Source organism: Hippocampus bargibanti, linkage group LG16, assembly GCF_051943395.1.
Source record: "Hippocampus bargibanti isolate YZ-2025 linkage group LG16, ASM5194339v1, whole genome shotgun sequence".
Lineage (NCBI taxonomy): Eukaryota > Metazoa > Chordata > Actinopteri > Syngnathiformes > Syngnathidae > Hippocampus > Hippocampus bargibanti.
The window spans coordinates 4,199,973-4,213,356 of record NC_142749.1 but is presented as its reverse complement, the minus strand read 5'-3'; the positions used below and the strand labels follow the sequence as shown (position 1 = coordinate 4,213,356).

Below are 13,384 nucleotides of genomic sequence, written 5' to 3'. Positions count from 1 at the left end.
ACATTATATCAAATATTTTTATAGGTACCGTATATAGCTTTATTTATATGAGCATCCACTAACTTTCACTTTCCCTGTGTTTACTCTGGTCTGATGATCGGCTGTCACTAATGCTTTTCATATTAATAATGCTATAATACCAACTAGTAAAATTGTACGTACGCAGCGATAAAAAATATATACGATTGAGGATTACTTTTGCTGGTTTGCGGTGATAATAGTAGCGATCGACGGCAGCATTGTCATTGGCTCCCAGCAGTTGAGACGAACTGGATTTGAGCCAAAATTGCCTTTGTAAAATAGGCTCACAAATCTTCCCCGTATAAAAGTTGTAGTAGACCGTACATTATTTGAAATGATTAGAAAAAAAACGTATAAAATACGGGGACAACGTATACATTTACCGGTATGCCGGCAGTGGACAACTATTTTTTTTTCTCGAAAAAAGCTTGCTGCATTTCTGGGTTAGCTAGCTTTAGTGTAGTGAAGCCTCATATATTGTAGACATACTTGTAGGTTTTTCTAATTAGGTAAATTGCCTAAACTGAAGAAAACAAGCAACTTGCATCGAAGTGGCTTAAGTTTATTTTTGCCATTAGAAAACATTGTGAATTTGCCTCACGGCAAAGTACGAGGCATGTAATTGACCGTTGGTCCACAGCGAAGCGCTAGAGACTCACTTATCAGACCGGTGGATTCTCGTGAGGAGGATGGAAAAAATACTCACACGTCCCGTATAAAAGACAACATCTCTGAGAGAGCAGCCCTTAAAAGAGGATTCTTAGTTGGAGGAATCAGGGGACGCTACCAACTCGACCCACGCACACTGCGAGCCATGAGTGAGGTATGTTTCCCCGAAAAAACAACAACAGCAAGAACAACAGTTTTTCTATGCATTTTCCACGCAAAAAAAACCATGATATTCATTCCAGAACTTTTTGTTTAGTTAACGACGAACCAATTTACCGAAAACACATTTAGGATTCATTTTAATGATGGTGATGGTCAAGTGCTAGTTGTTGTTACAATAGAAATTGATGTGGTCATGTTCTGTTGTGATTTTTAAACCTGACCTGCGTGAAAAACCCGAGTGAAAAAAGAACAAACAAAATAACAAACAAACGTAAAATCTCCGTGTAAAATACATGATCATAGACCAATGCACATTATGAAACTATATGTGATGCAGTTTCCCATTTTGGTCATCAAATGTCAGCATGACTCAGACTTAATCTTAGTTTTACTCACTGGTGCTTCCTACTATCTTTGTGACAGCTTTATTTCCTGTATTTTATAATTTTCCATGTTAACCGCATTGTTACAGCTTCAGCTGTTGTTACAGCGCTGTATAAATCAATATCTATTGTATTGTATCAAATGGGGCAGGTGTTTCGAACTGTTGTGGCTCCTATGTCTCATATCACTTCTACTGAAACAACAATTTTCTTGTACTGACTTTTACTGTCCAGCTGACAGAGTACTGCTGTGACGAGACCACAGGTCTCAAACAGACAGATCCGGCCCGCCGGGCCCATAAAAGTATACCATATGCATTAACTTGCTAAAATCTGGTCCGAAATATGAAATTGTCATGTGTAATAAATAATGTTGAGGTTTCACAATAATTTTCTTACTTTGTTTACACTCACTTGAATAATAATTGAACAAATTACTATAACTGTCTTGACTGATCTAAAAACTAGTAATATATTAATTTTGTTGTGTACAAGTAATAATTTTGTTGTTTCCCTGTCATAACAGCCCTCTGAGGGAAGACATAAGTCCAAATTGGCGTGCAGCTGAAAGGAGTTCAACACCGATGAACTAGACATTTGTGACATTAGTACAAATTAATGAATGACATATGGAAACGTGAGAGCAAGTGCATGACTACTTGAAGGCATAAGATGCCTCAACGTGACTCCACTTTGGCATTCTGCTTTGGCGCTAAATGCAGCGGAAAAAACATTCTGGATGGTGTACTGGCAGCACTGCATCATTTGGTTCATCTCAGCATCCTGTCACTTGGATGAGTCATTTCAATAAGTTCACGAAAACCGGAGAATATTCAAACCACACCAAGAAGGTGGCTCTTGACACATATCCTGTTGTCACGTTTTGCAAGGTGGTGATGGCGGGTGCGGATCCCAAAAAGCAGGCAGGAAGGAGCAGGAGGTTGTTTGACAAATTGTATTAAAATAAAGGTCAGCAGGAGCAAAAAGTAAAACATCAAAATCATCTGAACAGAAAAAAATACAAAGTATCAAAAGAAAACCAAGTGTAAAAATCCGCCATGGTTAAACAAACACATGCACAGCATACAATGCATGGGATTGCAGACAAAGCATGCAACAAACAATGAACCGACACCGGATGGTCCTGCCGGGAGTCCTTTTAAGTGTCACTGATTAAGGTGAGATCAGGGCTGACGTCGCTACCCGTTGGTCGCCAATCCGAACGTGGCAGTCCGCCACTGATCGGGACGACCAGCACCTATGCAGGTGCAGGCGGGGCCGACACCGCCACCCGTTGGTCGCCAACCAGATCATGACACCTGTGGGACTTCCATTTTTCCATCCATTATCCGAACCACTTATCCTCACGTGGATCACAGGCATACCAGCCTATATACGGCCATCGTCGGATTACCGTATTTTGGGTGTATTAAGCGCATCCAAAAGCCTTCATTTTCTTTAAAAGATGACCCTGCGCCTTATATATAAAGTATTATTGAGCCACAACAGGTCTCGCAACTACTGTTAGCAGCCACCGACTCCATTTGCCCATGTAGAAGTAGTGTCGAACCCCAACCTCTACTGTAGCGCCTTATAATGTGGTGTGCCTTATATTTGGAAAACATTTATGTATTTATATATTATATTTGGAAAACATTTTTCATTCATTGAAGATGTGCCTTATAGTCCAGTATGTCTTATATATGGAAAAACTTTGAGACTACACCATTAATTGGGGTTGTGCCTTATACTCCGGTGCGATTTATACATAGGAAAACACAGTAGTTGGCGGGGTACACCCGGTACAGTTTGGCAGCCAATCACAGGACTTTTAACACAGTTACTAAAAACACTGACCATGTTGAGTGATCATATCTACGTACAGTATTAACTACAGTAAAGTCTCGTTATATCGATATCGGTTATATCGATAGTACCGCTTATTACGATACTATTTTCATTTCCCTTGCACATTTCTAGTCTTTTTATGTATAATTAGTACCGTTTAGTACGATACCCGGTTATTAAGATAATCCGGTTATTACGGTGCTCCTATTCATCCCCCGCTGGCCATTTTTGTTGTTTATATCGATATATCCGTCGCGCCATTGGTCAACTTGGTCACGTGTCTTGTTACGTGAGCCGCCATCGGTCACGCCATTGGTCGACTTGGTCACATGAGCCGCCATCGGTCGCGCTATTGGTCGACTTGGCCGTGTGACTTTGTCACGTGACACGCCATCGGTCGCGCCATTGGTCAACTTGGTCACGTGTCTTGGTTACGTGTCACGCCATCAGTCGCGCCATTGGTCGACTTGGTCAGGTGACTTGATTACGTGCCCAGCACCCGTGTAGCAGAGCCATTTTCATTTTCAGACGCTAGCTCGTGTGTAGCAGACGAGATTGAAGTGTTTGTGTTAAAAGGTACAAATGGGAAGCAGAAGAAGATTGATGACTTTTTTAAATTGTATACATAATACAGTAAGATGTAAGCGTTGCAGTTTCCCTGTTGTGTTATGTACATGCCCACTGTACTGTATATGAATGCAATCGTTTTTTGCAACAATGTTTCTTGTTTTGTCTGCTGAAGCGCGATGATTTTGAAAATTATTAACATTCCATACTGTGTATTAAAGGACAGCCGATGTCACTTTTTATTCAAATGCAAATAAAAATTACTTCACGCCAAGACGTCTTGCATTGCTTGTGAATCCAAACAATGGCTTCAGATTCGGATAATATGCTTTCTTGTTACACATCCAGTTATGAATATGTTTCAAATACACTGTAGTTCTGAAGATTAAAGCATACATGTTTACAATCATTAAAGAATTATATGTGCCATTTTGAGGCAACTTTGGGGGAACATCTCTCACCCAAAAAAAAAGGGAGCTAATGGCCAGCTCCGTTTCTTATATGGCGCTTGGCTGCCCTCTTTTGGCGGCTTTTGTTTAATGCAGTTCGGCGCAGGATCGGATATATCGATAGTCCTGGTTATATCGATATTTTTTCGGACTCCCTTGAATATCGATATAACGAGACTTTACTGTATTCATATTTTTGTTGCAGTCAGATTTTAAAACATTTTAACCTCCTTGTGTCAGTGAAATAATCTATCTGAAGAATAATAACTGGCCCTGAAAGGCTTACCTGAATAAAGCACGTACCTGTGCGTGTGACGCTTTTTCTATTGTAGCGAATATTTGATACGGAATGATGTGAGGCGACCCGGTAACCAAGTGGTTAGCACACCAGATTCACAGTGCAGAGGTTGTGAGTTCAAGACCCGTTCCGGCCTCCCTGTGTGGAGTTTGCATGTTCTCCACGGGTCCTTGTGGGTTTTCGCAAGGTCAAAGGGAATTGCCGTTTGGAAAGAGAGGCAGATTACCTGAGGACTGTAATTAAAGACATAAACAGTGCTGTAAAATAAAGTTTTATTTACCTTTTTGATGGTCGTTGATGGCTTATGGAAGGAGTCACCTTCCATAGGGACTGTTGGTAACTTAACCTCTGGTGTGGCTTCTCTTCTTTGCTTCTTTGGAGACTCCTCATCATGTTTGCTGATTAAAAACCTCTTAATTGACACCTGTTGCTTTCTGACTTGTAAGGTCTTACAAAGCTCAGGCATCACATTATCGTTCATCATGTTGATGATTGTCATAGCCACAGTCTTTTCCGGATAGAACTGTTCGGTAAAAGCCTGCACATCATTCCACTTTGCCAACATGGTCTTTATGAGCTCACTTGATGCTGCAGCCATCTCCTTTTCCTCGCCCTCAGATGTTCTCGAACCATCCGTTGCTGGCTTTAAAATCCTCAATAAGTGCCGAACTTCTAGGTTGGCGCATGGCAATATTGGCGTGAATTAGCCATGCTTTCTTGCATAAAATAGCTTTACTCACGCTGTCGCCGGATAGCTGTTTTTCAACTTCTTCGATTGCCCGAGACCGTCGCTTTGAGAGCACGGAAACACCTTTTGCAACAGACGCACCTTTGATGGCTTCTCTGTTCCATGGTAGCAATGGTTGACTTAGCATAGCCGTGCTCGGCCACTAAATCACACAAACGCACACCTCGTTCGTGTTTTTCAATTATCTCCTTCTTCTCAGCGACTGTGATTTTATTGTGTGTCTTCTTGGGCTGAAGACGAGCCTTTGGTGGGGTTTTTTTTGGTCCCATAATAGTAAAATTATCAGCAAAAAGCTCCAAGGAGGCGATCGACGTGTGCATTCAACGAGAGGGGGTGTGGAAAGTAGCGCTGGCTGGAGTGCTGTTTGGTCGTGTGCTTCCATCGAAGATCACTCCGCCAGATCCGAAGGTCAGCCGTTGTGGGTGTGTATCATGAAAATAGTGTGTATTTCAAGGTTTCATTTTCATAAATTTGACCTTCGTAAGATGAAAAGTTCGTAAGATAAGGTGTTCGTAAGCTGAGGTCTCACCGTACTTGAATTAATGCTCATCGCAAGGTATATTATGAATGTGGTACATAAACTGTCACTTTGATAAAACCACCTCCCCAATTATTTTTAGCCCTCTTTTACTGATGCCCTATAATCAACGGATCAACATCTGAGTGACCTCAGCTATATTTATCTGCTGCCTACTTTAATTATGTTGAGAGTGTTGCCCAAGGTTTGTTTCATCAGACAAAGTAGACTCGAGCCCTATACATTAAATTAACTAGATAAGAGTCTTAGAAGTTGCTGATCCGTGAAAAAGGGGCCAATAAAATGAGATTGGGCAAAGTGGCTGTGGATGGAGTTTTGGTTTTTGCTGCTTTAACATGGATAAATTCACGGTGGTCTGATACCAAAGGGATAATTTTAAAAATTCAATGTTGTATATGGTGATCAGAATATAATCCGATATATTTGTGATTCGCTGTGATTCTCTCTGGAGAGCGACCTTAATCCCTCTTCAAACGATGAATAGAGAACAACAATAATCTGTAATCCACCTAAACTGCCATTAAGGCCCTTGTGCTCCCAGTCAACTTCATGTAAAAGAAAGGACAGACAAACCTGAGCAAATAGTCCACTGGGGGAAAAAGAGCTAATTCCAATATTAAAATGGTTAATTTATAGTGACAAAGTTTTGCCACAATTGTGAAGGATTTGTTTCTGTTTTAGAGAATGCGCAATGGAATATATTTTTTCCCAATACTGAAGCATGCAAATCTACTTCAAGGCATTTGGGACTTTTACAATTGAGAAGAAGTGTGGTTTATGGTCCACTGTGATTTGCAGTGCAAATTATTTTCTAAATTCTTTTTGTGCCCTGCTCTTGATGCCGGAACTTTCACCTAAATCTGTAAAATGCCTTTGTAGCTTCTTCTTTTTTTTGGCGTTTCCCTTCAAGGGGTCGCCACAGCAAATCAGTCTCCTCCATTTTCAGAGGTTTGATCTGCATGATAGTTTTGGCCAATCTTTTTCATTGGATGCCCTTCCTTACACAACCCTCTGTATTTTTTCCAGCATTTTGGGCCTATATCTAAAAGATCAAAATTGTACACTGTAAATAAAATCCACAATGGAACTGTTTCTTGTACTCTCTCAAATAGAGATGTTCAGTCAGTCCAATAGCAGGAATCAGAGACTGCCACTCACATTGTCATCCTTCTTGTGCAGTCTCGTGACGGAGAGGCTGCTGAAGGGTTGTAACTGTGCTAGGATGAGCTGTCTGTGACCCACTTTTGCTGTCTCCTAGTTAAATGTTAATATATCCTGAGTGCAGCATGCTATAGCTCTCTGGGGAGCATGAACTACCAGGAGAACCAAAAATAGTCCACAACCCAACAACGCCACACGCTCGCTCGTTCGCTCTGTTGACGCAGTCTCATGCTCCAGATGTTCAGATGATTACAGTTTTTATGGGTTTTTATAGAGTTGACAACATTTTAACCTTTTCAGGGACAGCTGTTACTACAGTGGACAGCATGTGTTAACATGTGACCCGCTTACAAGGTTCCATGAAAGGGTTAAAGTTAAGCATCGAGCAGCAAGACAGTGTGAGAGTATTTTATGTCATTTAAAATATTCAAAAGGCTACATTGAAATGAAAGCAGTACCATGCAACTTGTCTCCATGCCATGGACTCTCAGACCTTTACTTGTATCCCTCACCCTCTGACATATGACTATAAATAATCAATTGCAACCCAGACTGAGACATAAATCAAATTAATTACAGTTTGAATCCTCAAGAGGAACCAAACACTGCTGTTTATCAAATGTTTTCATATTCTAAGTCGCTTGTGGCAATGAGAACAAAATCTATGGAAAGACGTAATTATTCATGAAAGTAATATCATCTATTTGTTGGGCTAGCTGCCTGTAGCGACGCAACTTTGAGCAGACTCAAGGAAAATAACTGCTTTGGCCAAAATACACATTACTTTGGACAGTACACATAATTTTATATTTGTCTGTAATTAGCCTCTACCACTAAAAATGGTTCCACTCCAGTGCCAAGGTTGTTGTCATTTTCATTCAAATTGCAGGACACACAGAATATTTAACTTATATTTAAATATTATATTTAAAAATTCAATGCAGTGTCAGAGGTCTGACCAGCACTCTATCGGAACCCCCTCGCAAGAAAAACCAAAACCCGAATAAATTTGTGAGTGGTGGTCCACGTCATGCTTTTCAATTCCCGAATAAATTCGGGACACTAACGGCCAAATGAACTGGACATGATGGAAATGCACAAGTGTGTTTTCTGATTACATCACACATCTTTTCACCTTGTCTCAACCGAAATGTGTCCTATTCTAAACATGAGATTAAAAATCTATTGGTCTCAATTGCCTGCTCCAAAATGAAGATTAAAAAAAAGTTCAGAGTGACCTGCCTGAGAAGCTTAGTCTGACAAAATCTCCTTTTTCAACTTGCTCTCTTTAAGACCTAAGGTTGTTGTTTGGTAATCTCTTTTTTATTTATTCAAATATAATGATCCTCCATATTTATTCATAAATATCACTATTACAGTAATGCTATTTATCAGGTGCATCATTTTGTCTGCTCTAAATATTTGGCTAATTAATCTGATTTAGACGCATTTGAGCAAGCGCACCTTAACATGGAAGATGGCAAGCAAGAGTGGCCATGACAATCATCTAAATTGATATTCACTCTACTGGGTCTGAAATCTTTTGAATTTAAATGCAAATGTCCCCTTCTTCACTCAATCCGTGTTCGCACCACAAGAAATGTGAATCACATTTTGAATCAATGAATATTTCCATAAACCATTTTTATAATCCTCACTCAGTCGTAGTCGTAGAAGTGCTGGACGACTACTGTATATTTTAAATATTGCAAAACAATATCATGATGGAAAAACCAAATAGCCATCATCTGATGCCCACATGAAGAAAGACAATTTTACTTTGAAACAACGAATTCCTGATATTATTGCGTCCTATATTTGGCTCACCTTTGATACTTCATTCACTTGAAGACAAAAATAATCTCCATTTTATCTGAACAGAGATGCGCAACACACAAAAACAATAGTAATCATCAGTTACATTTCTGTGTATGACTAAAACTCTCAGAACTGGACATTTCTTCATGTTTGGTCAAACAAGACTGAACAAAAGTAGAATTTGCAGCTTGGCAAGAAATATATGGAGAATAATATTTTAAGTCAAAGTACCTGAGGTATAATGCAAAGTGAAGTTGGCCATTGTAGTTCAAATTCTTTTGAGGAGTTGCCATAATAGTTTTGTGCCCTTCAGCTGAGGTTAAAGGCGATTTAAATAGTTAACAAGATAAAGCCTTGCATCTCTCCAACACATATAATTAGAATTTCTTTTGTTTGTCATACACGGAACTACAATGCGTCTGTGTAAGCTCTCAGTCGTACAGGAGTGGTCCATCGATGAAAAGGTTTCTTCAGCCGTCATCTGTATTTCTTTTAAGGTGTCGGATGTTACCCTTCTAAAACAAGAGGCTTCGTCAGTGAACAAAAATTCTGCTGGTATATCTGGCCCTATATGTATGTATATATATATATATATATATATATATATATATATATATATATATATATATATATATATATATATATATATATATATATATACAGTAAAGTCTCGTTATATCGATATTCAAGGGAGTCCGAAAAAATATCGATATAACCGGGACCATCGATATATCCTACCCTATCTGCATCTAATTTTCTCCGCGCGTGCATAGAAATAATATCGATATAACCGGGACTATCGATATATCCGATATCGATATAACGAGACTTTACTGTATATATATATATATATATATATATATATATATATATATATATATATATATATATATATATATATATATATATATATATATATATATATATATATATATATACATACATATATATATATATATATATATATATATATATATATATATATATATATATATATTTTGTTCGCTGACGAGTATACGCCCTGCGGCTCCACTGATTGCTTCTATTGTCCTGACTGATGACTGGCCTGCTTAGGCAACATAGGATTAGTTATGCTGATGAGGTGATACCAAGGCAAATAGGGCATCTTGGATAAGAAGCGAAATGTCCGACACCTTCAAAGAAGTACAGATGACCTTACAGATGATGGGGTTATACTGTCGTTCCGTCGATGAAACCTTTTCATCGACGGATTCATTACAATTCTATCATTTTTCCAAGCACTCTGACCCAAAGCACTGGTGTCAAACTCAAGGCCGGGGGGCAAAATCTGGCACCCACCACATCATTTCATCTGGCCCAGAGCAGGTCAAAAATGTCAACTGCCATGATTCTTTCTAATATGTCCATTAACATTTTTGAAATTCTCCAATGTAATAAATAAGTGAGAAATTCAAAAATTGAGATTTTTGTTGTTACCAAGACTTGTTGATATGGTTGCCAGGATCTGTCATTGTCTTACTAGAAGCGGACCAAAATATTATAAGAAAAATGTCGATCAAGATTTTTTTCATGTGGCATACAAAGAATGTGTGCTTTTTCATTGAATTTTGTTGCCTTTGTCCATAATCTTACATCTTGATGGCATCGCATCATTAACCTTTTATACATCCTCTCACACCATAAACTGTCCCTGAAAGGGTTCAGGTAAGATTGCGCTCAAACTGTTAGCAGGAGTTGATTCTGGCTGCTCTTGAGCATCTCATGTGTGTCATGATTTGCAAGGTGGTGGACCCCAAAAACGACGCCGCGAGAGTGGCTGCCTTTCCAGCTTAGTTTTTCTGCTTTCATTCATTTCATAACTTTGCTGCTGTGAAATGTCCAACAACGGCGAGACAGATAAAGGCAAATCCAATCCAATCCAAAAATACAGGCAGAAGGGAGGAGCAGGATGTATTTGATAAATTGTATTAAATAAAGTCAGCAGGAACAAAATCTCATCATAACAGAAAGGTCCAAAGTAGCAAACAAAACCAGGTGTAAAACATGACAAGATGAAACAAACCTGACAGAGTGAAACAATGACCCAACACTGAATGGTTCTGCCAGGAGTCCTTTTAACTGCCACTGATTAAAATGCCCGGCACCTGTGCAGCTGGAGGCAGGGTCCTACAGTCCCACCCGTTGACCGCAAACCAAAACATAACATTCAAGGGACTCATTCCAGAACTCCCAACAGTCTTCCAAAAGGCCCGCCTCACCAGGGAACAAGAAGGAGACGGCACCCCATGCCTCGCCAGGGAACAAGAAATAAAAGGCGACATCTACCCTTGCTTAGCTAAGGCACAATATGAGAAGGCGACGGCAACCCTTGCTTTGCCGAATTACAGGAACAAGAAGGCAACGACAGACCTTGCCTCGCCAAAGGACACGAACGAGAAGGCGGTCGCGACAGTTGCCTCACTGGGGAACAGAAAGATGACGGCCTGATAGGAAGCAATTGCCTGCGGGGTCCAGTGGTTGGTCAGGTCATTCTGTCACGATTTGCAAGGTGGTGGTGGTGGACCCCAAAAATGCAGCAGGATCGAGGAGCAGGGTGTATTTGACAAATTGTATTAACAAAATCTCAATCAACAAAGTCGTCAGAACGGAAGGGTCCAAAGTAGCAAACAAAACCATGAGTAAAACATGACAAGACGAAATAAACCTGACAAGGTGAAACAATGACCAGACACTGAATGGTCATGCCGGGCCCCACACCTGTGCAGCTGCAGGCAGGGCCCTACAGTGCCACCCGTTAGCCGCTAACCGAAACGTGACAATTTCTGGGTATTTCATGGATGGCACTTTCACTGTGTGGCCATTTTGCTCCAAATGGATGATATTAATCAGTGTGCGTAGAAACCTTGAAGGACAGACACAGGACATCTACATATTAAAACAGATGGTGACAGTGTCAAAGAGTTTCCCATTTTTGTGTTGCTGTAGGAATGTAATTGTCCCTTGTTTACCCTCATTCATCAAATCTGCTCTGCTGTTTCAAATTTGGCGGTGGGGGTGGATTAATAATTCAGGAGGAGCTGGGTGAGAGAGTGACGCTTTCTGCCGGGGAAACAAATCAAATAGCTGAGAGGCAAAATCTAATCACCCGTCTCGTGTATTGATATCATTCATCTTGAGGAAGAAAGATACTCGGATACCGGAAATAATTCTGCATGTGCTTTGAGAGTGGACGCATTGAATCTGAATGAAGCAGCTATAGCATCCCAGATGCTGGAACATACAGTAAAGTCTCGTTATATCGATATTCTCGGGAGTCGGAAAAAATATCGATATAACCGGACTATCGATATATCCGATCCTGCGACATGTAATTTTCTCCTTGAGTTCATAGAAATAGTATCGTAATAAGCAGTACTATCGATATAACCGATATCGATATAACGAGACTTTACTGTATTTGCTTTTTCAAAGCGGTTTTATTTTTTATTTTTTTCCAAGATGAGCACATTCGGTGATTTTGGTTGTGATGCAACTTTGGATTCTCAGGGGGAGAATATCTGAGAGCTCTGAGAATAAGCAGAGCAAAAATGATTTTGTCGATAACATCTATTTTGAAAACGGAGCATATTTGATCAGGGTTTGTCTCAAGCCAAAAATATAGCGACGTAATACGTAACTTTTGAACAGTACAAAATAAAAACATTTATTTTTATCCACCCATTTTTTCTCCAATGCCTGTCACCATTTGGGTGGAGAATGAGTTGGACATTATCTCAAATAACTGGGAAAGTTGGACTCTCTTACTATGATGATTACGATGATGAAGAAGGTAATATATTAATTTATGGCTTCACGGTAGATGAGTGATAATGAATTCTGCCTCTCAGGGTTTTCCCTGGATAATCCCGATTCCACAAACATGCACGGTAGATTCATTGAAGTAACTAAAATTGTCCAAAGGTGTGAATGGATGTTTGACTTTTCAAGCATGTGTCCTGCTTCCTGTGTGACAATGGCGACCACACCCAAGTCATTTGGAATCAGGTCCAACTCAATGCGATAATGCAACCCTTAAAATGACAAGTACAATAGAAAAAAGGATGTTGTCACGGTTTGCAAGGTGGTGATGGCGGGTGCGGATCCCAAAAAGCAGGCAGGAGGGAGCAGGAGGTTGTTTGACAAATTGTATTAAAATAAAGGTCAGCAGGAACAAAATGTAAAACATCAAAATCATCTGAACAGAAAAAATACAAAGTATCAAAAGAAAATCAAGTGTAAAAGTCCACCAAGGTTAAACAAACACATGCACAGCATACAATGCATGCGATTGTAGACAAAGCATTCAACAAACATTGAACCGACACCGGATGGTCGTGTCGGCAGTCCTTTTAAGTGTCACTGATTAAAACGACCAGCACCTGCGAGGCTGCAGGCAGGGCTGACGTCGCTAACCGTTGGGCGCCAATCCGAACGTGGCAGTCCGCCACTGATCGGGACGACCAGCACCTGTGCAGGTGGGGCCGACAGCGCCACCCGTTGGTCGCCAACCAGATCATGACAGATGTACAGTATTTTATTGTTATACAGGCGCTCCATCCAAAGACATTTTTTACTAAATTAATCAGTTGGTCTAGAATCCCAAACACTCTTTTGACAATCCATTTCTGTCAAGTGTTTTTTGTGTAATTCTTATGAATGGGATGTTGAATTAATATTTTTTCAAATAATTTCATCTTGATG

At 40.0% G+C, this 13,384-nt stretch overlaps 1 protein-coding gene across 2 annotated transcripts in view; it reads left to right on the top strand.

Moving 5' to 3' along the window:
• The first annotated feature begins 47 nt into the window (after positions 1–47).
• Positions 48–13,384, top strand: part of pcp4a (Purkinje cell protein 4a) — a 41,345-nt gene continuing 28,008 nt past the window's right edge. For both annotated transcript variants that reach the window (XM_089016317.1, XM_089016318.1), the window contains exon 1: positions 48–844. In XM_089016317.1, coding sequence (XP_088872443.1) covers positions 836–844 — 9 coding nt within the window. In that variant the 5' untranslated portion in view covers positions 48–835. The remainder of the gene's footprint in view (positions 845–13,384) is intronic.